Source organism: Vidua chalybeata, chromosome 11, assembly GCF_026979565.1.
Source record: "Vidua chalybeata isolate OUT-0048 chromosome 11, bVidCha1 merged haplotype, whole genome shotgun sequence".
Taxonomy (NCBI): domain Eukaryota; kingdom Metazoa; phylum Chordata; class Aves; order Passeriformes; family Viduidae; genus Vidua; species Vidua chalybeata.
The window spans coordinates 6,989,466-7,015,545 of record NC_071540.1 but is presented as its reverse complement, the minus strand read 5'-3'; the positions used below and the strand labels follow the sequence as shown (position 1 = coordinate 7,015,545).

The 26,080-nt window shown below is 40.1% G+C and overlaps 2 protein-coding genes across 2 annotated transcripts in view; both read right to left on the bottom strand.

The window, feature by feature from the left end:
- The window catches only part of C11H19orf12 (chromosome 11 C19orf12 homolog), a 30,427-nt gene extending 24,403 nt beyond the window's left edge, over positions 1–6,024 (bottom strand). The window contains exons 1-2 of the mRNA XM_053952875.1: positions 5,938–6,024; positions 5,031–5,139 (exon numbers count right to left, since the gene is read on the bottom strand). The gene's annotated coding sequence lies outside the window, so the exon portion shown is untranslated. The remainder of the gene's footprint in view (positions 1–5,030; positions 5,140–5,937) is intronic.
- On the bottom strand, positions 5,551–25,963 carry LOC128793762 (uncharacterized protein F13E9.13, mitochondrial-like). Its single transcript, XM_053953173.1, is given in 7 exon segments — positions 5,551–5,568; positions 5,938–6,107; positions 11,240–11,295; positions 12,889–13,039; positions 17,611–17,791; positions 24,552–24,631; positions 25,782–25,963. Coding segments are annotated over 7 exon segments (729 nt in total). The 5' UTR covers positions 25,855–25,963.
- Between the last annotated feature and the right edge of the window lie 117 nt (positions 25,964–26,080).

The following is a 26,080-nucleotide window of genomic DNA, read 5'->3' as shown; positions in this document are numbered from 1 at the left end:
AGAGTTATGAAAGCTATTTCCTTTTATCCTTATTTGCCATCTGAAAACTGGCAAAGAGACAGCACTGCTCAGGACAGTATCTAAGACATGGGAATTACAGAAGCTTCTTGTTCCACCTCTTGGTTACATCTCTGCACAACAGTACAGAAGCTCTCAAAGACTTTCAACACACCAGATTTTGAGTAAAGCATCATGACGTGGCACTCAGCTCTACTTTTACTCCATTTCTAAGGGCAGCTGCTTTTCTGTTTTTCTTTGCGCATCTGTGGACAACAAAATCTTTTCTCTCTCACAAGAATGTCTTCATTAAGTCAGTTTCTGCCTTCAGCTTATTCTTGTGCATACTATAATCTGTGTATATGCACAAGAAAGGCTTGAGAAGCAGCCTGAAAAAACAGGAAGCTGGAATAAACAATGAGGCAGGAACTATGGAAACTTAAGCATCTTTTTTGCCCTTATTGTGCTGCCTTCCTTTTCATTTTTGTTTACTGCTGAATTTAGGATTCCTCCTGCATTTGTATGAAGCATGATTTCAATGTTCTCTCTTTTGTGACCTCTTTCTGAAGCAATAGGACATAGCACATCTAACACAGTGACCAGGCACAAATTCAAACAATTCTGAGTTCAACTACTATCCTGAACACTTGGTTTCATATCAGATTTGCCAAATTTAGATATGTAATTTTTTTTTACACTTAATGTTGTTCACTGAGTAATACAAAGGTCCTAAATACCCACCAATTCAGCAGTTCCTACTCTCTACACTAAATATTCCATCTCCCTTTGCACAGGTGGTAGGACAGAGGGAGAAATTGCATTTTAATATATAAAACACCCAGTAATCCATGCACCAAACAGCATCTCTGTCCCATTCATGAATGTTCCTCATTCATTCATCACTCATTTTTAAAGGAGTGACATCCTTTTAAAAAAGAAATTATGAAACACTAACATTTGCTGGCTGACACTGAATTTACTTCATAAAACAACGAAAATTTGAGTGACAAGAAAGAGAGGAGTTAAACATAGAGACTAGTAGTTTCAGCCCAAATCAGCAAAATTCCCTTTTTAGCACCTTGAAAAATACCTATTTAAGATGATCAAATTTTTTAATCAAGATAATTACCCTTACACATATTTTCCTATCCTTAAGTGTTTAACAAGAGACATCTTAGGCTCTCCTTAGCTCTACTACTTCTAAAGCTTCTAACTGTAAGCAAAGAATCAGATTATGTTGTGAATTGCAACTTTTTTCCCTCATGTTAAAGCTTTCCTGTTTGCATTGCAGAAAGACTCTTTTCTACCTTTGATTTTCTGTGCTTTTAAAGATTAGGGTGAAAAAGCATCTACTACTGTCAAGATTTCACTAGAGACCACCTGGCCTTTTAGTTTGGCTACACCAGGGGAGGTTTAGGTTGGATATTAGGAAAAACATCTTCAGTGCAGGGGTGGTCAATTCTACTACACACCATGGCATCTCAGCCCAGTTCTTCACTCCTTCTGAAAAATAATACATCCATTAAATCACAGAGATAAGCACTGAAAATGCACAATAAAAAAGCCACAGTCAATTCTATTCCTAAACTCAACTTCCTCAGCACAGCAAACACTGCCTGGACATGGGGGCAAAGCAAGTAGAGAAGGTTTAACTTAAGTCACCTTTAAAGCATTGTGGGTTTCTTGGGGTTTTTTTTGAAGATACATGCACCTGAATCTGCTCTTGAACCAAAGGGCTGTGAATTCCAAGCCTGGATTTCTCTACAGGTAGCACTTCCCATATTGCCATAATTACCTTGCAAAGCCAGCTTTCACTTAGGGAAAAAATGTCACCCTAAGCACAAATGCAGCAAAGACAATCTTGGAAACACAACCTTGGTGCAAATTGAGTCTCAACTGAAAGGGCTGCAAACAACCTGAAAGCAGAGCAAACAGCCCCACTCATTTCTCCCAGGAGAGTCATGCAATGCAGCAACTTGTCGAGGACTTGAAGATTCTGCTAAAGCCAAATATTTTGCTTTTATTTGCCCTTCCTGCTCTGCCAGGGCCTGCCTGCAAATTCTCACATTCCTCAGTCTCTCACTAGTGAGGAGTGTGCTGGGATAGGTGTGGGAAACAAGAACTGGACTCCAACTTATGATCAGGGAGTCTGTGGAGTCAAAATAATGGATCAAAGAACAGCCCAGCAGCTGGATCTGCTGTTAAAATGACACTAAGTTTATATATTTTCAGCACCATAATAGAAAGAAAGATGGGTTTTTACTTAAGTCCACCTAAATACTTGTTTTCTGGATGGAATGAGAGTCTATGAAGATTGATACATTGAGTTAGACCACTATTATGAGCCCTGCGTTTATTTATCCATAATTTCACTAAAGAGACTCTATTTCACTATTTATCTTTCCTGGTCCAAAGGTGATACTGAATCTTCATATAAAATAATTTTCCTATACAAATGGACACTTACATTCTCTGCTGGTTCATAGGTTAACAGCAGGATCCACCTGTGAAAGTCTGGGTGGGCAATTACTATTATATTTTCACAACCTATTGTTATTTTTCTTTCTGCTCAGCACAGAACAGACACAAGTAAGAACAGTAACTATGCAAGAGCAAAACCTGAGAGAAAGAAGAGATCCAACAAGAAATGGAGGCCACTATCTGACATTTTAAAAGGGCAAATCGAAAGCAATCAACACCCAACAAAACGCTCAGTGTAAGATGAGGTGATAGCTTAGGATATACTTAGGGTGGTGTAATGAGGCTAACAAGTGCTGTGTGTTTTAATGTAAATTAACACAAGATAATCTCTTCACATATTTAAGTGATGCACTTCAAGTTAATTAATACATATTTAATAGAAGTCTTCTTGAACAGCTGTTATTTACTTCTGGAGTTTCTACACATTAGCACTGGCTGCTTTGTTCTGCTCTGAAGTTGTTCATGCTCCAAAGTACTTTAACAACTTGGGCTGTATAAAAATTGTACAGTCTTCCCAAAAAGAGTCAGCCTTTCTGATAACTTAATATTTTCACGTTAAATATTCAAACACTTGCTGAACAAAAGGTCAAATTCTACTTACAGCATCTGTGTGAAACAGGCAAGCAGATGCTTAATGCTGCTAGACAAATACTTTTGGCACAAAGAATGATATGGAGCTGGTGATCAGTCACATTTTCAGGCTTGAAAATCAGCTCTCCTTTACTTCTGTTCCCTAAATTCTGCACTTACCTTTCATATGTAACAATACAGACCCAAATTATGACCTGTTCCTTCCATAAGTGCTGGTGTTGCTTACACAGTGCTGTGCTACATGAAATCCTGGCAGTGCAAGTGCTGTCTACAGTATTCACTGCATTATTACGAGTATTACACCAACTCATTGAGGCTTCTGTCTTAAACAACTACTGTGTATAACATTACTGCCTTTAGACCTTGCATACAGCACTGAGGAAGTTCTCACTTACCCCCTCTTTTTATTCAGGTGAAAACTCAGTTCATTTGAGTTTTAGGCACTTCTGAGTTTTTAGGATGTGAGTAAGTAGAAAGCAATTCAAGAAACACACTGGTATACACAAAATTCTTATACTCACAGTGGTGAATCTGACTTTTGACAACAGTTTTTTTGAAAACAACCATCACCACTGAACAGTCCGTATCAGTATATCTGTTGTAGTTTTCAGCTGACTGAAGATTTTTATTCTTGTGGCAATAGAGCACCAGTGCTCATTGCCTGCACGTCAGCCTTTCAAGCTCATAGGTTTACTGAAAATAACTTCCAAAGCTGGTAACAATTGTATTAGTGCACAGCTGTTGGGACAGCCTTCACTACATCTTCTGTGCAATGCTGTATGGAAACATACACAAAACAGTCCCAAATACACAAAGATCAAACATATGTACTGATTTAAGCAGACTGATATTACTAGTACCTAAGTGAATTTATTTTACTTTAATATGGTGTTTTTCACAATACAGAGGACATAAAATAACATTCATTACTCAGGCTAAGAACTGTAAGACTAAACCAGATCATTGCTTTACCTGGCAAAGATGCTGTGGCTGTGTGGAATACAAATTCAAAAAGCATCTTCATGATCCTTAAGTAATTTTGCACTGCCTCTGCCAGCAGCCTGGAGAGCTGCAGATGCAAGGACTGAGGAAGATGACCTCAATTCTCCCACCCCGGGAGTGGCTGGTACATGCTGGGTTAGGTTCCAGCTAGAATCTGTCTCCTGAGCCCTGTAAGGCCACAGGGGTGCTCCTGCTGGCACAGGGATGGGGACACAACTGCTGGTTCCGAGGGAAGCACCACCACACAGGCTGAAAGTTCCTGTGTGAATGTGCACTTTGACAAAGCAGTGCCAGCCACCACAAACCTGAAATCCTGAAAGGATTTCTGTGCATTGAAGCTGTGTCAGTGCATTTAGGAGAAAAAGGGAGAAAAGCCATGGCTGCCACAGGGCCTAAGGAACATCTTTTCCAGCAGGGCAACACACCAGAGAGATTTCATTCCTTTTGATGGGAGTCATGTAGGAAACAGACCAGTGCAGAAAACAGGAACCTGAGAAGACAATATTATACTGTGACATTCTGGAATCAACCGTACTGTGATGTTCTGGAACCACCATTGTGTTAACAAAACTAAGTATCCTGAAAAATCTTTTTGTCTTTGGAAGGAGGATGTATCTTGTTCAGAGAAGCACGGGTACTCTGCCAGCTGCCACAAAACCCATGTTTGTATATTTGCTTTGATACCCACAATTTAACTTTCATTGGCATCAGCACTAGCCTGATGCGTACACATGAAGAAAAAGAGAGATTCCAGAGGACAAACTGAGCTCCCAGTACCAAGGAATGAAAACTAACACCCACATTTTGTGCAGCCATGACATAACAGGTATTCCTTAGGTTCTTTTAAGATTCCTTAGAGCTAAAGGATCAAATTCAAGGGGAATCTCTTACAACATACACAGTGAGACTCTAATATTTTTCCTCTACATTTTACATAAAAAATAAAAATCTCTCTTTACCTGTAGCTTTGGAAGAAAGGTTTCTATGGTAATTATACCTTGTGTATTCCAAGAAAGTTTTTTACATCACTATTACTAGTCTGAAGAGGTACAAAGCTGCAGGTGCTTGCTGAAAAATAATACAACCTTTATTAAATTTTCCAGATTTTGCAAAAGCATTTTGACTACATTCCAAAACTATTTAAAATGTAATTAAATATTTACATTCATTCTCTAATAAGTATTGTAAGTAAATCAATACCCCAATTATCTTAAATTTTTGTGTGGTATTACCACACAATTATCTTAAATTTTTGTGAGGTATTACTATAATTTTATAAATGCACAATTCTAATGAAAAAATAATGATCTTGAACTTTAAAAGAGCCCTTCATTTGGAGAGATGAAAGTGCTGTACATTCTTTCATTCATTATGTCTTATGGCCCTTGTGTGATGTAGGTGCTATTATCATCATTTTACAGATGGGGAAACTGAAAGGCTAATTAACTTGTCCAATTTGCAACACTTTTAGCTGTAAACTTAGGGCATCCTGTTGTACTTAAAGGCAAAACAGAACTCAGCTCATCTGTGATGAACATTTTCTAAAAGTTCTTAAACTCCGTAAGCATTTAACTTACAGGAGAGAATATCTCACACAAGATTTCAGAGTTGGCTTTGCACTGATGGTAGCTTTGAGCACCACAGAAATGTGCTGCCTAGAAGCAAACATCAGAGCACCAGGTTATTGTGAAGGATGTCACCAAGCTTCCCAGCTAGTTATGGAGATGATGTGCATTTTTATTTGGTATTATTTGCCATTTGGCTGTGCATTTGTGCTTTAATTCCGTAGGACGTACCACACTGCAAACAAACATTTCTACAAACAAACAGTGTTTGCTGACAAACTCATTCCCTCAGTTTACTTACGTGTTCCATGAAATTCTTGACTCAGTCACGATCAACAGCATTTGCCCAATATCCTTCTTTCTTGAAATACGAACCAATTATTAGAGCATCTGCATCCAAGTAATTCCTCACATTCTCCAGGGTCACTCCAGACCCAACCAGCACAGGAATCTTCACAGCATGCTTAACCTCTGAGGAGAAGAAAACAGAAAATCAGGGTTAATTCCTTTCTTTGAAACTGTCTCCATAAAGACTCTAATTTGCCTAGTTTTTCAACAGAAAAAAAAATGTATCGAGAAATTTGTGATTGTGGTATTTATTACTTCTAAAACACCTTTTGCTCTAAAGAGAAAAAAAAAAATCTTACTTTTTATATCCTGTTGTCTGGAATGCTTCCTATATTTGCTTGTATGAAAGAGAGCAGGGATTATACAAGCACCACTGACAGTTCAGCTAGTTTTTCCAGAAGGAAAAAGCCAGAAAGAGAAGTGGTGTTTTATCAGTATGAGGAATGACAATGGAATAAAAAAGCCTCTTATTTTTCCTATATACAGTGTTACTTACTCATCTGAGCCTTTGCCTGGTTTCAAGAGGAGAAACAGACAAAAACAAGGCTCAAAATACAGTACTAGCTTTGCGAGGAGGAAAAAAAAGCCCAGTTCAAGAATTACTTAAGCATCCTTCTCATCATTTTATGTCAAACTGACCATCCAAAGAGTGACTCATAGGACTGGATGCTTCATCCCTTAGAGGAATGTTGTGAGCCATTATTTCTGACCTTTAAAAACATATAAATTGGCTTAATTAGTGATAAGCTGATGGTAAGGTAGTTATAGCTTGAGGTAACTAGGGAAAGCACGCATGAAACAAATAAAAGTCTGCCTCAAAACACTGTTTAAATGAAGTTTCATCAGAAGCCTAAGTTATTAATTATGCTTCAGGGAAGACTAATTATTTATCACCTTCCTACTTCACTGAAGAAAGGGGATCAATTAAAATGTTCTTGAATCTCTTTTTAGGTCACATGCTCGACCATTTTTCCATATAGGAACAGTAACTCCCTCTTAAAAAGATTTTAACACAAGGAAAAAACCATTCAACAGAGCCCTTCCTGAAAATGTAAAACAAATCAGATGGCTCATGCATATATGATTAAAACTTAAGTTATTTCTTTGCATATTTGATATTCTTAGTCATTCTGCTTACAGCAACAAAATAATTAATTTCTAGCTACTTACAGCATTATCATGAATATCCTGTTCTAAAAACCAGGATATTTATTTTAATTTTTTTTTTTTATTTATAGAATATCTATATGCTCTTAGGAATATCCTATCTGCTTTACATCAATACCAGCACACAATTAAGGTGCATCTGACCAGAGATTTGTGGCAGTATTTGACTGAATCCCCAAAGGAACCAGGCCCCAAGTCAATATTTGTTCTTACAAGTGCGTAAAGCATGTTAGCAGGGAGTTGTTTCATAATTATTTCGTATCAGCAGGAAAAACAAAGAGCCAAATAATTAAACAGAGCAGGTTCATATGGGTCTGGGACAACAGCTCAGCCCTGCTGGGCAAAGGGAAAAACCCAGTGAAATCTGAGACTGATCCTACACAACCTAAAGCCTTCCAAAGTGGGAAGGTATCAAGTGCTGCTGTGATCTACACATGGCACACAGACTGCACACACATCTCCTGGGCTGGAGATCTATTCAGAATGACAATGTGAAGAATGGCAAAGGGAGTGCTCAGTGTGCACTGAGATGTGTTACCTCATTAAGTATGCTACAGATGCTACTTTTAAGTCCTTTCCAAGCACATCAGGGCCTAAAGTTGATTAGTAGAAAGTGATTTTTCTATTGGCTGTGCTAATACAAATTCTAACCTGTAAAAGAAAATAAAGCAACAGCAGTGAGATGTGTTTTTGTGTGGCAATGTTCAGTCACTGTCAAAATATCTCTAAACACAGAGCTCTGCTTCAAATCTCTCCATTTTCCTGGCATTCTTTTTCTGACTTTTTTTTTTTTTTTGACACAGTGAGAAAAAGGAGACAATTTTGTGATGTTACAGTAACAAGATGCTGAAGTTCACACGGATTTCTCTGTTCCTGTGGACTGTAACTAGAGGGCACTGTGCTCTTTCTTGTGGCAGCACAGCTGCACACAGGTCTTTAATAAAACCCAATGAAATCGTGCTTGGTTGCAAAGCACAATGAAAGCATTTGAACTATGGTATGCACAAGTTTCATGAAATAAAGGCCAAGTGCTCCTAGCTTGAAAACAATGGCAAAGAGTGGTGTAAAAATAAGCACCACTGTGCCAATAACTTGCTCGACTACTCTTCCTTAACAGCTTTCTCATTGCAGTGATCACTGTACCATACACAACACTTTATTTATGGTAATGCTCCCCTCTTAACACATTTTAGGTTTTTAATTCAAAGGACTTTTTCTCTGTCATTAAATTTAGGGCTTAAACAGGACATGTAAGTGATCAGCACTTTTTCTATCTCGGAGGGAATCACACAGGCAGCAGCCTCTATTTTGGCCATCAAAAGATGAGAGAGGGTGAGTCAGTCTTGAGGCCTCTTTTATGAACAGTAATTAAGGAGGTGATGGTCACAGCCAGCTGTTGGATTTCATTATGTACATGTTTTCCACAGGTTACTCAGCTGAGACACTTTGTTTTGTTCAAAGAGATAACTGAGCAGTCATTATGCACAGCTTTGGTCACTCAAAATACAAACTGAATGCAAAGCAGGTATTTCAGCAGTTACAGCCAAAGAAAAAACATGATGGGTTCACACATCCAACCAAAGAACATTCCACAAGGCAGCAAACTGGAACTTCTGTAACCTCTTAGATGGAAAGATGGTTTATTAACGAATTCAAAATGCTCAGCTGTAATTCTTGCTCCTTAACAACATGAAGCCTGATTTTTCAGACCTTGTACTCCATCAACCTCTGGTGCCCTGGAGTGCCCAGGCAGCCCTGGAGCAGAGCCTGCCAGCCCCCAGAAGGCAGCAACACAAACTGAAACAAAATCTGACTGAACGCAGAGCTCTGCCTTGACAGGGAAACACTTCCCACAGCCCATCGCAAATCAATCAATTCTACACAAAGACAAAACCACTTCTATATTACTGCACAACAAAGCTGAAAAAGAGACATGACAAAAATCTCATCTGTCTCCCAGCTTTGCTTTCAAGAGCTGCTTTGCAGCGTGATGAAAGGTGCCCAATTGTATCATCGTAATACGGCACTGCCAGGGCTGCATAAATTCCTGAAATGCAAAATCTCACTCACATCAACACCAACTTTGTAGACTGTAGATATGATCCCTTTTAAGAATCTCCTGACATAGATATGCCTAATTTGTCATTTTTTTTATACTGTGGAATTTTTAAGTTCTTCTCTTACCTGTTTTAAGACATCTTTCTCATGAGAGGGCCTGCTAACATCCAAAATGCTGTGATCTAAGTACAATAAACCCATGATCTGCACACTCCTGCTTTCATAACACAAATCCAAACACAGAATTAATGTGTACTTCATTACAGCTGCCAACTCTGATTCATTTTGTTCTTTGGACCCAGAAAGAGAAAGAGACAGAGACTGACAAGTTTGTTCACATGAAAGAAAAGCAGAAGCTATGGTTCTGTCTGGTTGGGGTCCTGTGACAAAAATGCCTCTAGGCCTACAGGTCAGGTTTTGCTCTCTGATGCAGTAAATCAATGGAGGTTGCATGTGCATACATGAAAGCAGAATTTAACCTAGGGTTTTGCCCAAAGACATATCAAATATTTTTTAAAAGTTATTTGATCTGCATTAATAACAGTGGAGACATTAAGTACAAACAGGGGTGGATCTCTAGATTAACAAAATATTGCAGTCTCTAAAGCAGGCATAACTTCCAGTATCACCTGTTCCATGTATCATTTCTAATTTGCTGTACCAAAAGACCCAGCTAATTCAAGAGGCTCAGTGTTCACACAAAGCCATAATTTTCTTTTTAGCACTGGCAACTGAGGCACAGCAATTTGTAATCTGGCTTTTTTTTAGCAAAAAGTTTAATATGTATGAAATAACCATTTTGACAAGTTCAACCTACATTTTAAATGCTCTTAAGCATGTGTGATATACATAAAGCCCTGAAAATAGTGAATGATTTTATGTTTTTTCAAAAGATATAAAAATACAACACAAAAGATACAAATACAACCTGTTGAGGTGCAGGTTATCTCTGACAGGTAAAATATGCTTTTCATGCTGATCTGCTAATTTAAGTTGAATACAACACAGTGCACTGGACCTTCAAAACATGCCAAGTTACAGTATGTCGGGCAAAGTAAAACCTAAAAAAATACACATTCTATTTTATGTAGTGAGACATTCAAATTCAAGCCATTGATCTAAATTAAAAGTAGTGATGAAAACTAAATGTCCCCATGATAGAAATTTAATTATAGCATGGGAGCAATACTGTTTCATGAACACAGCCCAAACTGATGCTAATATAAAAATACCAAGACTCCTAGCACTTCTGCAAAGGTCAGAGCTCATAGGGCAAATGAGTCTTCTTTGACAAAAGTCCACACTATTTAAAAATTATTTTGATGTTAATATCTTCCTGTCTACCAATGAATTTGTATTATTTCTGAAAAATCTTCCAAGCAGTACTTTCCCTGGTATTAATGTTTTGAATGTTGCCTTATCAAAATGCCCCTTTTCTTACAGGAATTCCATTTCCATTGTGAAAGACAAAAACACTGAACTCTTCAATGGAAACATTTATGGTTAGCTAGATAGTTTAATATGGCTACTTTTAGTATAGCTAGTTTTCTAGGATTATAAAGCAGCTTTTTCTTATATTAGGGTGTTTTACAAATGAAATAGTATTTTCTTTCAGCCTCATTCAGTGTTCTAAAAGCTTGGAATAATTGCCATTTTTGCCCTGCCAAGCTGTTGGATAGAAACATACCACAGCCCACCTAAGTAACACCTCAAATACGATCACTGTGATCAAATCAACCCCCCCAGGGAGAGTTCCCTGTCTCCCGGCACTGCCCTGTCCCTGGTGCCCAGGCTGGGTGCCCCGGCTCAGCCGGCACCACGCCGCGGGCTGGGAGCGGCTGGGCAGCGGCCGCCGCCTGGGCCACGCTGCCATCGGCCCTGGGCACTGCGGGGACACGGCCTGTCACACACGTGGGACCCACGCCCTGCCTCCCCACCCTCCTGCCAGCAGAACCCCCAGGGGCTGCTTTACCATGTCCAGCTTCACCCTGGCAGTGACACTGCCACCCGAGCAGGAGATAAAAACCAACCTTTTCCTTCATTGATGGGTGATTGCTCCGGGTCTCCTGGCTCTAGAGAGCGAGTGCTAAGTGTGCACCACCAAGTGTCAATTGAGACAGCTGCTTACGTGTCAAGCACCTGTATTTCAGAAGTGTGGAGCACACAGAGCTCTCTGACTTCAAGTGGGAGCTGTGGATGTGCCCTCATTCATAAATCAGATCCTGTTGCCTAGGGCAGAATCAACAACCTCCACAAGTCCAATAACAGAAAGTATAGTTAATACCTATGATAAAACCACAGGAATCATCCTACACAAGCATCAATTACACCTGCATCCCAGCTGTTGAACAGCAGGCTTTGATGTATGGGTGACACACTTTGAAACCTATCGCAATAGCAGCTCTTAATTTCTGTGGTCCCAGACTTGGAAAGAATTCCAGCCATTGCTGGTAGAACATCCGACACTGTTGGATTTTCTGTATTTAAATAGAAAACAACAGCTATGGCAAATATGTTGCACTGCTGAGTGCTGATGGCACAAGAACAGTTTCTCCTCATTTAAAGAACAAGAGCATAGCAGCTCTCGGTGGCAGCTGGACTTCTCTACATCAAAAAGCTCAACCAAGAAGTCCTTCAGCATTTCCTTCTGAGCTCATGTTTCTGCCTGAAACAAGAACTTCTTTGCCTTTCTTAAAGGCCAACTCTTTGAAAAAAAATGGGAAGTATAATCCAAATACCAGTTGTCAAGACTAAAAATAAAAATTACATGATGCAATTTCATTTGCAGAAAGTCTAATGCAGTGTATTTGCATTTATATATATACATAAAAAAAAATCATCAGAAAGAAACTTCTCTGAAAGGACCTAAAAAGGTTAATCTGACCACCACATTGCATTGTTTCCTTTCTCTTTTGAAATTTATTACCTGCTTATTATATATTTAAGATCTTCCAAACTTGATTATTCTCATGATGGCTCACATACTACACACAAACATTTTAATTAGGTTATTTAGCATGTATAATACATAGCACTTGAGCAGTTCTTCTGGGGAAAAAAAAAAAAAACAAATCCAAAGAGTGACATCTAAATAGCTGAAAGTACCATGTGACAGGTAAGATAAAGTATAAGCAGAAAAGAAACTGGATTTAGCTGTCATAAGTTCCTTCTTTTTGATAATCATAGAACATAACCCTTACATAGACAGCACTGATTTAAGTAGCAGGAATCAGAATTATTGGCAAGGAGAAGAAAGAGAAGAGCTTTTTTAAATGCCAAATTATGATCACTTGGATGCTTTTATATGGCAACTGCCTTCATAACTAAAAAAAAAAACTGTGGATACCTAACTCTCAGAAACAAAACTTCTTTAAACATAACAGACATTTACACATGCATACAATGTCTCAATACTACATGCAAGGCTTTCATAGCTGGCATGCTGAAAACCTGAAGGTTAAACAACTACAAACTTCACAGATACAGCAACTTACAGCTGCAAATTTATTTTTAAATGTATCCCCTTATAGCCCTGCAAGTCCATGCTTAAATAATAAACTTCTCCCTATATGATTAACTTTCCTGGAAGAAAATTGACATTACAAAAAAATCAGAAAATGGAGTAAGATATAAGACCATGATTGCATTTATATTTACATAAAATTTTGCTTATATTTACCTATGCTTCTTTTTAATATCAGGAAAAATCAGAATGTTGTCTGCTCCAGTGTGTTTTCTGTATTGCAGCAGGTCACCTGCACAGGCATTTATTATCCCTTCATCAGCCACATGAGAAAACACAAACCCTTCAGCCCGGATAAAATCAAGACCTGAAAACAGTCAAAAGCAACATTTTAGCCCAAAACTGAGAACTGGAAAAGAAAAACACCAAAACCAAATGAAAATTCATCTTACTGCCCTTCCTATTTGATGCCAACACAAATTGTTTCATGTGCTCTAGGACTAACCCACCTCACTTTCCCACATATCTTCCATTCTTTATTTTTGCCCCTGTTCTCTCTGACTTCTTCCCATCTCACTGCTTTCAGTTCCCATCTCTCCCACTGACCCCACCAGTTTTCCCCCATCCCCTGGTTCTCTTCTCTCCCCCTCAGTTTGTTCCTGTGTGGCTCAGAACAGGCAGCTGCACACCCTGCCCTGTCTGCTGCCATGATGTGCCAGACAGAGGAGTAGGTGGGTCAAAACACAGCTCTCTGTTCTGATGACGTGTTTTCTCTCCAAAAAGGCTCACTAACTTGCATCTTTCCAGGCTACAGACACAGAGGAATAGCACTGTCATCTTTCTTTAGGAAATTAGGCAAGAAAGCACAGCCTGAAACACGTTATATGCAACCCATGTGACTCCATCTGAACGTAGCATGTGTTTCCTACACAGCACCACATCAACAAATTGCCTCTAGAGCTGTGCCAAAGGCTTAGGAAGAGTCAAAGCCATTCTACTCCAACCATCAATTCTGCCATGCCTTAGTAACATAGGTTCCACCATATTCATTAAGTTTTGTCACTAGGAAGTTTTTGTGGGATGGATACTGAAGAGGAAGATTATGAATTGTAATTACTTCATGTGGGCCAGTCATTGACATCCAGGGCCCCCCTGCACAGGCTTGAAATATCTCTGTTGTAAGCCTGAAGCCTTGGACCACAAAGCAATAAGGAGCAGTGAGGCACAAGATTTAATTCTGACTCCATTATTGCAATCCTCACTTCTCTCCTGTCTTTCATAGCCTTGAACTGTCACTTAAAACCTGCCTCTTTTACACATCTGTGTAAAAGCTCTGCACTCATATTGTGCAGTTTTACTGCTCTTCCAGTTTGCTTTGGAGGTGCCTTCCAAGCTCTTCTGAAGCTCTGCTACTGCTCCAGCTCTGGAGTCAGATGCACATTTAATTAGAGCTGACATCATACAAAGGAAAGCAATGCATGTGGAAACAGCCATCAAGAATGCAATCCTATCCAGAACTGATTAGGCAACAGAGGCATTACCTTAGCACATTCCAACTATAAACATAGATGATCTTGAAAATTTATTTACCAAATGACAAGGTGTCTGTTTATTTTAAAATTCCAGTTTCATTCCAAAAGCCCTGAAGTTGCAGAAACAGAAGCTTACGCCTGATAGAGAAGAGCCTGTATTGCTTAGCAACACAGACTCCAGCTCACAAGAAACATCACAGATGGATGCCAAATCAAATGCAAGCTGTCCTGTGCCTTGAGATTAGTGCAAAGCACGGAGTATTCCCAGGATCCAAAGACAAGAATGTGCCACAAGTACCATTGCAGGTGCTTGTAGACACTGGTGATAAACACAGTGCAAACAGCTGAACTGAGATTTCTACATCTAGGAACAAAAGCTATAGCTTCTAATTACATCACCCAAGCTTACAGTACAATTCAGAGTTATATAAGGATAATTATTTCTCTAATCATAAAACTGTGGATGAGCCTAGAGACATGACACCTTCATAGCAATCGAAGTTTAACTTGGGACTCGAGCTATTCATTGAGTAATTTAATTTATTGAAGTCACTGCTTACACAGTGTTTGTTGATGCTTGGTTTGTGTTTCCTTAGTGCAGTAATATAAGACTTTCTGCTAAACACCGGATTGTACTTAGTTTAACACGGCTGTACTCTCAATCTGGGTTTTTGGAGGCCATGAAAATACAATTTTTAACCAAGTGTAATAGGTGCAGGCACCGTATCATTACCCTTCTCTTTTACGAAGCCATAATCAGATTCTGCTAATGAATTCATTTTTATGCTCATAAAATTGTGAGAATGATACTACTGCTTACTTTCACATTTGGCAAGTTGAAAAGTAATAGTCATTGAATAGTTAATAGGCAGTCCCATTTCTGACTTATATAGGAACAACCCATTTTGTAGTTTCACTGGAAAACAATAGGGAAAATCCAATAAAAACTAATAAACAGAACTCTTAGAGGAGCATTGACTTTGCTGATGACACTGGAGGCACAGTGTGTCTGTGCTGCAAAAATACTTCTCAGGACACTGTCTTGCAGCAGCTCCTGCCGTGCTCAGCACGGGCTGCAGGCACAGGGGCAGGGTCTCCAGCAGCACTCCCAGCAGGATACACAGCACTTCCTGCCTTTCACAGCACCTCTGGGTGCTCCCTGCTGCAATTCTCAGCTCAGCTGCCTCCCCTCACCACTGCATTAATATGGTGGCAGTTAAAAAGGACAGCAAAAGCCATAGCACACAGCTCTGCCTAATTCTGTCTTACCCTAAACAGTGTTGTGGATACAGCAAGTGAATTCCCACTCTGCTGGTGCAGGAAAGGAAAGGGCACAGACAGCAAAGCTGTGTTTGCAAAAGACATACAGAGATCTGGGATATCTCCTGACATGAAGCCTTGTTTATCAGCTATCAACTGTGTCATCATCATTGATGAAGACTGATTCAGAACTGGAATTTCATTAACTTGATTCTTAAAGGAAAAAGGGCAGCTTCAGGTAGAGAGGGCAGTTGGACTAGATGACTGTTTAAAGTCCTTTCCAAGTGAACAATTTTTTTTTATAAATTTATGAGGTAAGATAAACTTAAAGATTGAGCCCTGGTCCATGATGAGTGACCCAGGCTCACCCAGGCACAGGACCCTACAATCCTTGCTCAAAGTAGCTGAGCTCCTAGTCACACTGCAGACCCACAGATTTCCCCCACCCTTTACCAAATTCAATCAAAACCTTCTCCTAGAGACAAGTAATAAATTCCCTGTGTGGTTCTCTTAACAGTTATTCCTACCAAAGACAGGGATCTCCACAGGGAAAATGAAATGACTGTATAGGATACAGAAGATGCTACATTTGGTTTGTAGCTGAAACACCTTTAGCAAGTTATTTTTGTAGTGACAGCATACAGGATTTGCTTTGTTATTAGCTACCCAGCAGAATTGTATTGACATTAAAGTCACTACTAAGTTGCTACAGAAAAACAGTTTAAAGATTTGCTACCTACAAAGTAGTACCCACTTTACCATGGTTTTCCTTACAGTGATTTTCTTTTTGCTTCCCTGTTCAGTGAACTTGAGACACTCATTTTTAGAGAAGTGCAATGAAATGCATTAAACACAAGCCCTTCCTGGTTGGTGTTCTACAGTTACAGAGGAAATAGTGCAGAACAGTAGTGGAGCTGATCAAAACCCAAGCCCTCCAGGAATCCTCCCCTTCATTAATAATTGCAAAGAAGAGAAATACATTGTTCCCAGACCATATCCCTTATTTAGTGATGATTTTTGCTCCTCAAAGAATTGCTTTTAAAAATAGGCTATGTGCTATTTTTCCAAATACCTATGTACCTCCAGTGGCCCACATGCAGCAACCTCTAAAAACTAAAACTGGTTTATGTTACCATTTTTATTTGAGGTTTTCATATAAGTTCCAATGCAGTAATAAAAATTAGGTTCTCTCAATTTGTCAAGCAGCTGGATGCTTTGAAAATAGCAACGTCTGATTTTAAGGCTCACAAAACAAATGTCAGTTCAAAACACATCTATTAACGAGAATTTAAAGGTTTTAGAACATATTAGGCATAATTAAAACTGCCACTGCAGATAGGTTAGCCTACATGATTGTACCTGAAGTATTGCTTTCACTTAACATCAGCATCTTCTGCCTGGCTCTATAAAATGTGTACATGCAAAAATGTGCAGCCTTACCATAATGACAGTCAATTTGGGCAAAAACATGCATTAACCCTCAATTTGTGAATTTAAGAAGTACAGGCTTTCCATATTAAGCCAGCCTTCATCTTTACATCAGGGAGGGCTACATATGAAAAACTAAAATTGCTTCAGCAAACAGTAAGAACAGGAAGCTTAGCCAAGTCTAGGATTCATGCAATAAGGATAGATTAATTTATATTTAATTCCCCCAAAGGCAATTTAATTTTAAGTACTTTGGCTATCTATACCTCAATTTTTGTCATTATATAAAAAGCTTCATTCTACTCATTCATTAAAAAAGATAACAAAAACTTAGTTTTCATGGACAACAGTAGCAGCAACAACATATAAATAGATGCTGAAACAGGATGCTTAACCACAGTGGGTTAAATAGATCCTCCCATATATTATAACTGAAGTAAATAAGAGCTACACCAAAGGTGGTTTTTAGACATGAGTAGATTTAAACTAATGATTACATTTAGACAGGTTTCACCTAGAAAGCTGTGGTGGCAGCCTTTAGCAGCCTCCAACTGAGGCAGTGCACAAGCACCATCCACTCTAATCAAGCAGGCACCTTTCTCAGAATCTAACTGCCTTTTCAGGGCACAGTCAGCTTTCCATGGTATCCATGCCAGCACAAGGTGCAGTTTATGGAGAGTGAATGCCACAGCAGTACCTGAGGAGCCCTTTGCATTACCTGCAGCCAGAGCAATGGCTAGTGCCTGCTGGTTGGCAGCACACAGCACCTGGACACCCAGAGGGACACGGGGACAGCTCTGTCTCACGGCAGCACCGAGCACTGCCACGGCTGCGGTGATCTCCGGGCCAGGGCGCACCGTGTACGGCACGTCGTGCATGTTCTCCAGGATCAGCCCATCCTGGGGAAAGAGTGATAAAAAATATCATTGCACTGCACAAGCCTGGCTAGTTCACCATTATATATCGTGTACTGACACACACAAGTGTAAAGGTTTTCCTTCAAAGGGAGGATTATCTACAGCAAGTTGTGCTGATGCATTTGATGCGCGCAACCACTTATAAAAGTGCTTTCATCAACAGCATGGTATTTGCAGTGAAATCATGAAGAGAATTAAATGTGATTTTAATTATACATTCATCAATTTGGGTTCCTTTGATCCATCCTAAAATGTGAACTATAGGCAAATGAGTTAAATCTTATACCTCATTAAAAATAGTGTAAAGTCAAACTTCAATTATCCAAGGGGAATACAGGATATTGAGTATGTTCGGATAACAGAGGACTCTGAGATAATCAGGGCAATTTTCAATTCAATTAATGTCAGAAAATAAGAGTTACTTTGGATAAATAAAGGAATTTTTTGTTAGACTATTATTGTGCCAAATGCCATAATATGAACTAGTGATATTCCTCCCATTCTGTATTCAGAATTACTGGAAAGAAGATACTGCTGTTTATTGTCTATTATACCTCTCCATCCACATGGACATACTCTTAGCAAACAATGGAGTGATGATAAAATACTCTGCTGATACAATTTGCACATTACCTGATGCCACGCACATTTCTAATCATTGCATAGGCTACACCAAAAAGTTTGCAACAATTGCAGATTATACATAATTTTGTTAAGGATTAATAACAAGAGTAAAAGTAGAGCCTTGAAACATATTCCATGCCCGGTATTTTGCATTAGCAGTAAGAAGATGAAAAGAAAACCAGATATTTCTCAGCAGCTTAATTCTAAAAATGCAAGTTTAATAGACAAACTAATTGTATATATAGCAAATAAATTCTGCTCTCTCTGGAGTTTTATCACACATCTTAATCCTTTAAAATGAGAGCTTTACCTTTCACAGAGATGGTAACTGAACAAGAATAGAAGGAACATTTTTTGGGAAAAAATACAATTAGAGATTAAATATAGCAGCTTGTTTCTTAATAACACAGAGAATCAGGAAGGGGAAACAAAAAAAAATTCCTTTTAAAAAAATCTTTTATATGTGACACTTCTCTAATCTTTGTCGTAGTGTGGAAGCCCTTCTGGCAGTAAAAGATAAGACAGTATATAAAATAGTGCCAGCATTTAATGGCTGAATTATAGGCTATGGCACAGGCATCATAAATGAACACTCAGCACAGAGGCTGGGGAAAAGTGAGAAGGAAATGATCCAGTGGAGCAACATGGTCAGTCCAAGCACACAACCTGCAAACATTCAATGCACCAGGGCACAGCTGCCTTCTCCAAATTACTGAACTGAGTAATTTAAATACAGCTGAGTATTTAAATACTCAGTTTATCCTGAGTATTTAAAGACATGCTACCTAAAAAGCAATGGGACACAACCTGTTCATGGAAAAGGTGACCTGATATGATGACATGCCACATCAGACCTTTGCACTTTGTGATGCCATTCACCAACATATTTGATTACATAATTCCAGCCCAGGAAAACCTGAATTAGGCAAAGGATCACCAGATATGGCAACCAACCAAAACATCTGCACTTGACTTTGTGTGTCCAATTCAATATGTGACATCCACTCTTCTGTACCTGTGATGGGAGGAAGCCATGTGACCAAGATGACAATCGGTCCTAAGAAAACCACAAAAAACCCCACAATTTTTAGTCATTTTTTCTGGAGTTAGGTTAGGACTGCTCCAACAAACCTGAACTGACCAAATGGTCTTGGTACCTGAGGCACAGCTACTGAATCCTTTGTGGTACCAACAGGAAGAAAAACCCTGCACCTATTTTTTTCTCCATGCCTCTTTCTCTCTATTAAGTCAGTCTCAGCAAGAATGCCAAGTTGGTCAGTAGTTGCATGTGGCAAAAGGACTAACATAGAACTATAATACTTTAACAAAGCAAATTCAAAAAAATGCAATGAACCATCAGAACTAGGTAATTCCTTGAGGCCAAAAAGCCTGGAAGCCCTTGGCTCAGAAAGGCTCTACTTGGCAGACTTCAGCAAAATCTGGGTATCAGGGAAACACCAAGCTTATCATAAAGGCCAGGAACCAGGATCTGCAAAACAGCATCCCCAAGCTTCCAGGCAGTCAAGAATCGATCTCAACAGGAAGAAAGACAGCTGGGAATGGGGCTTCAAAATGCTCAGCTCCTAAAGAGCTACACTAGTAGCCAAAAAAAGCAAGAGAATGGGCTGGCAGAACTCCACAGTGAAACAGAGTTCTTCACAACTTGCTACTACTTTGACCATTCTGGATTTGCATAAAGCAAATTATTCCATTATCTACAATAATAAATTAATTCATTTAATAAGTTATAAAAACCCCTAGCCATAGTACTACACATAAAAAGTGTCTCATTAAATTCTAACTCAAAATGCAGGCATATGGGAGAATTGCAACAGTTCTCTCTCCTGCTTTAAATTTACTATATTCACTTTTCAGCAACTGCCTCTTCCTATAGCCTCAAGGTCCACAGTTACAGTGAATATTTTTGGTAGAACTTTAATAATGTGTTATTCTTTTGGTATCATCTGACTGTTCTTTTGCATATTATGCTTTGTTTAATTAAAAAGAGAACAACATATGTTCTGCAATACAGAAAACTGAATTACAGATGCATTAAGTCAAAGCTTTCTTTCATATTTTATATAAAAATATAACACCACAGATTTGTGTTTACTGAATTGATATGTATAGGAAATAAACTTCAGTACTATCAGACAGCTAATTAAAATGGGGGAAAGAAAACAGTTATGCTAAATTAAAGTTCTTGGAACTTAAGCTTATGGTTTAGAAGCCTATGGAAACAGCTTCTGCATTATATCCTCCAAAGCAGGATTTACATAGATAGTATGAGATAAAACTCTTGCAAGCACCTTCTGTGCTCCTTTTCTATTGAATGTTAAGATAATTTAAGTGTTGCTTATATGCAATAGCCTTATTATAAGTAATTTTCAAACAATGTATTTCCTTTTTACTTTGAATGACTTCTGAAGTGCTACACATGAAGTGCCCTTTGCATCACAGTTAGCTACTGAAAAATAGGTTCTTTAATTAGCTCTCTAGCTATATGAAAAATAGTTTCCTTAGCTGTATTCCACTTACAGAAATAACCTCTTAAAACACTTCAGCCTCACACATATTGCAGCAGGAAAGCCTCAAAACAGTAACAAACCACAACTGAGGTAACAATTGCACAGGTTTTAACTCAGCATATACCTAACCTAACTTTTTCCCCAAGGCAACTTTAACTCCAGTGTTTCTCCCCAGGGAAAGGCTTTACCTGCAAACACATGCACCTCAGTACAAACCTGTCCAAGCTCATCAGCCCTACTCCTTCCTCCAGAAAGGGAGCAGGCCTTGCACCACCCCTGTTATTATACAGGCTCAGGTGGGGACTAAGACAATGGCAGCAATTACCCCTCATGTGCTCCTTATAGAGGAAACCAGGTGCCTTTGCAGAGCATTTAATTGCTGTTTGTAAGCACAGCTCTTAGCAACTTCTGTAAAAACTCACCTCCAGAGCAGGTCGCTGCCTTAACTGAAGTAAGCTGCTATCTCATGTTCTCCTGCACACTCCATAGGAGGTAGCTGTAGGCAGTCTGCTATTTTATTTTCCTGTAATACAGCTGAGATTTGAAACGTTACTCAGTAATCAAAGTGAAAGCTACCTACATGTTTCTGTGTAGAAATACTACTTTATTCTGTCTCCACTGTTATTAAATTCTAAGCTGTGAATTCCAGTTATCACGGTAGTTGTAAGAGCAATAGGCTTACCACTCTTTCATTTTTTAAAAACATCAATGTAAAACATATACTAGTAACTGTTTTTAATGTCAGCTACTCCAGTAGCTACAGTTAGGAACAGCAACTAACAGTCAAGTGGGAATCTGTGCTCTATTTTCTAGTTACAGAATAAATGTCAGCCAGGCTGAATGGAATGAATAAAAGTTAACCTGAATAGATATATTTTGCCTCTTCCTTAAAGAAAAGCAGGTACAAATTGGAGGGATTATAATGCCTCATAGCCTGCTGCTTATAAAATCTTGTCTAGGGAATTTCATTGTTTAGCAACACACAAGTACAAAGCATATACATTTTGAGCACAGATGGCTTCCTAACTGAGCACTCACTTGTTTTCATTACTATGCTCTAATATCACAAATCTTTCATATTTATTATGTGAAGTTGTGAATGTGCCAGACAAGTCACCTTACTCTGAATATACCAGGATTTACTTCCAAGTGCAACACAGATGGAGTGAGCAAGACCATATACTTTATTTTTAAATGTTAACACCAATTTGAACAATTTGAGACAATATGTAAACATCTAAATAGCAGCAAATGGTTATGTATCTTCTTAAGGGCTACTGTGGGCAGCATTTGGGAACACTGTCAGTACAAACATCCATGGGAAAAAAAACCCTTTCTCTAGCTCTTCTTCCACAAGAAAAACAGCTTAACAGCTCCTTTGGAATACTGAGCAAGAAACCCAAATAGACTCCCATTCCAGAACAGTTTGGCAGTAGTGACCTCTCTGTAAAAGCTGGGAAGCTCCTGAAAGCATCTATTATGAAAACTTTCATTTCTCTTAAACTAAAGAATTGAATTGCAGAAAGTGTTAAGCAACCTATTGATGTTTATGGAGGCTCTCCTGATTATCTCTGACACTTATCTCCTTAATAAAGGATTTGTTTCTTATATTGCTCTAACTCTGTTCTGTTCTATTCTCTAACACTGTGCAGACCTTTAGAATGAAGACTTGTGTGGAAGCATATTGATGATCCTGTGACTTCTATAGGAAAATGGGTTAATTATAACTCTATGCCCTGAATTTGTCCAAAAGTGTAAAGAAATGATTGCATTCACCTCATGTGTCTCCTGACAGGTAGGTTTAAAGATATATTCAAGTTCAGAGACTGCAATGCACATGCAGAAAAGGTAAACCAGTCAGAGCTGGAACTGCAGAATTCAGTACAACTGTTGAAAAGACAAAGTATAAAAGCCAAATTGAAACTTTTTCTAAGTACTGATTTTAAAGCTTATCTCAAAGCTGCTCCAGCTTTGTGCATGTCAACAGTGCCAGTAACTGCTTCTGTACCTTCCTTCACCTTCAGGAGTACTTGGTGTCTTCCCCCTGCTGTTGAAGGTTTCAATGTGTAATTATTATGTAAGGAAATGAGCAAACATTGCTCCACTGCAATGTGGAGCAATGGCTTTATGAGTTATAGAGTATCTGTGCAAGACTTCCTCTGGCACAGAAAGGCAGAGATTAGTGTTTGCCACTCTTCTGATGGAGATGGAATCACGTTATACTTCATGGTGATACTGCCACAACAAAATATAAAGGCACAGTACAGAATACAGTTATTGCACACCTGTTCTTTCAGGAGGAATGAAAAGGAAGAAAACTTCCTTGTTCTGTTCAGCTTGCAGTCAGGGACTATTCTGACTGGGTGGACATCTCACACATGTTCATCTGGTTCACAGGTACTGAAGCCCACCAGGTTAGCATCATTTTACCCCAGTGCTGTTTATCCTTTCAGTGATTCTATTCTCAGCATTCTTTCCTAGTTTAGCCTTACCAGGGCTCTGCCCATAACCTACCTTTTGTGACTTGTCTTGCATTTTGACCTTGTTCTTCTATTCTTTAAACTAAGCTCTTGCATTCAATTTTGTTCTGTCTGTATGGTATCATTCTAATTTATAGATTAAAAATGTTTCAACTGACTTGTTAATAAAGTTTTTTTCTGAAAATAGCAGCTTGGAGCAGTGACAGCTTGTTCACTGAAGACATTTTCAAAGCTTGGACATTAGTACACCACGAGAAAATGCTCGTAATGCTGTGGGCAGGTCAAAGAAAAAGCACATCAACAACCCAAGACAAGGTGTAATGAAATGTTTAAAACATATCTGACCTTTCAAAAGGACATACACCCTGTTAAAATCTACTGACCTATGAAGATTACTACACCACTTTAGGTCCAACAGCAATTCTGACAGCAGTCTCTTCTTGCCTCTGGCTGAGAATGGCCTTTTGGGCCTGCTCTTCTGGATGTGCAAAGCAGGCATGTTTGCTGCCAGGGGCCTGGAGAGAGGCTTAGAGAGGGCAGAAAAGGGCCTGAGCCTTTTTTTTTTCTTTAGATCCTGAATTCTCTGTGCTGTTTTGTTACAAACACAGCTGTGGGGTGATCCTGCACCCTCCAGGTTCCTGAGGTATGCACGCAGTGTATCAGCTGTGCACATGGCACACCTCCACGACCTCAGGAAACCAGAGGCTTGGACAGAGCTAAAAATACAGTTGCTTGTCAGACTAGATTGATGAAGCATTCTACAGCCAGAGACCTTGAATGCCAGCAACAGCCCATATTTCTGGCCACTTTTTTTAACTCCTTAAATTGACTTGATTCATCCAACTCAAAAAAAAAATTGAACCGTACAATTTGAATCTAAGCTTTTTCAATTGTTTTGGGTGCAAGTGATACTTATCTTAGGGTTTTTTTGAAATCCAGAGGCCTACTTCCTATGCTGAATAAACAACATGGATTTAAGCATCTCTAATCTATGAGCTTCAAGATGCTTTTGATGCATCTTGAGCTATAGGCTCAATTTAAAATTCTGGCTGTGCAGAAGTGGTTTTGTGCAATGGCCATCATAGGAAGAAAGAAACCAAAACTCATAACTCCAGCATCCTTGTAAACTTCTGCCTCCTGACAAGCTTGATCAATGATCTGGGACAATGGCAGAGAACTTCTTGGTGTCCCTGCAAGAATAATGCTGCTTACCCCAGGGCATGCACAAACCAAACCCATGGACAGTAACAGCTTTGGGTAGGCCATCCATGGGGATTGCACACTGAAACAGGGACACACAGGACAAGTTTGTTCAAAGGCTGCCCTATCTCCTTGTGACATGCCTTAGTGACATCTCTTTCCTTAGCTGAACTTGGCAGAGCTGCTGTACCCATTCAGCTCCTAAATCTAATTCACAAACTTGAGGAATGTCTGCTATAATCCCCTGTTGCACTAGGTCTGCTCTTAGCTTGCTATTCACATCCTTGTAATTTATCCTGCATTAGTGATGCTCCAGACAATACAACCCATAGGCAAGTTAACTAACTGACCTCTGTATCAGCACAGAACACCTATGCTAAGCATCAGTGAGTTAAAAACCAGTTAAAGCTGTCCTTAATCTGCAAGGTTGACTGTCTCTGATCTTCATGGCAGAAACACACACATACAGATTTTACTGGAGTTCAATGAATTTGCCTTAAGACCAACGTCTCTTCTGATATTTGGGCTCCTAAGGTCAGGCAGTGGGAGTGTGCAGTGGGGACTGAGCTGAGCCCTGCGTCAGCTCTGTTGGCTGCCCTGATTTCCCAGCACAGGGTGAGCTGGGCGTACCGCCTGGGGGCTGCTTCTGGGAAAACCTGGGCACCCTGAGCTCTGGGCATCAGCCTGTCGAGGGCAAGGTGGGCTGTCCTGACCAGCTCTGCCCAGCCTGAGCCCCTGGAAAGGTGGACGAGGAGGCCAGGCTGGAACAGATCCTGCCTGTTGTCTGAGCTTCCCACTGCCTCTAAGGGCATGAGAGAGCTCTGTCCAACCCCCACCCTGTCCCAACGCCCATCTGTGCAATTCCCTAAGCCTTGCTTCTTGAAGCACAGAGCTCACCGAGCCCAAACGCTGTTATCTCAGCCCTGGTCCCTGTGTGGAACTATTTCCCGCCTATTTTACCTCTGAAACGGGGAGCGCCCAAACTCACGGCGCTTCATGCGGGGCCCGTGGTAGCGGTGAAGGGACATCCTTCCAGGGGGACCGCAGCCGGGAAAAGGGGTGACGCCGGCGACCCAGACCCGGTCCTGGTCCCGGTCCTAGTCCGGGCCCCGCCGGCCGTGCCGCTCGCCCGCCGCTTACCTGGCAGCGCTCCCACGTGCACCATCCCGACGACCGCCGCCCTGAGCCGCCCGAACAGCCCGGGCCGCTGCATGGCCTGCGGGGAGGGAAGGAGGGCGTCAGCGGAGCCGGGCCGGGCAAGCCGTGGTGGCGGCCCCGCCTCCCGCCGCGGACCGGACAGGGACCGGGCTGGGAGCCAGGGCCGGGACCGAGTCCGGGACAGGATGCACAGCCCCTCGGCTCGGCTGGGCTCGGCTCGGCCCGGCTCGGCTCGGCTCGGCTCGGCTCGGCCCGGCGCGGTCCCACGTGCCACGGCCGCT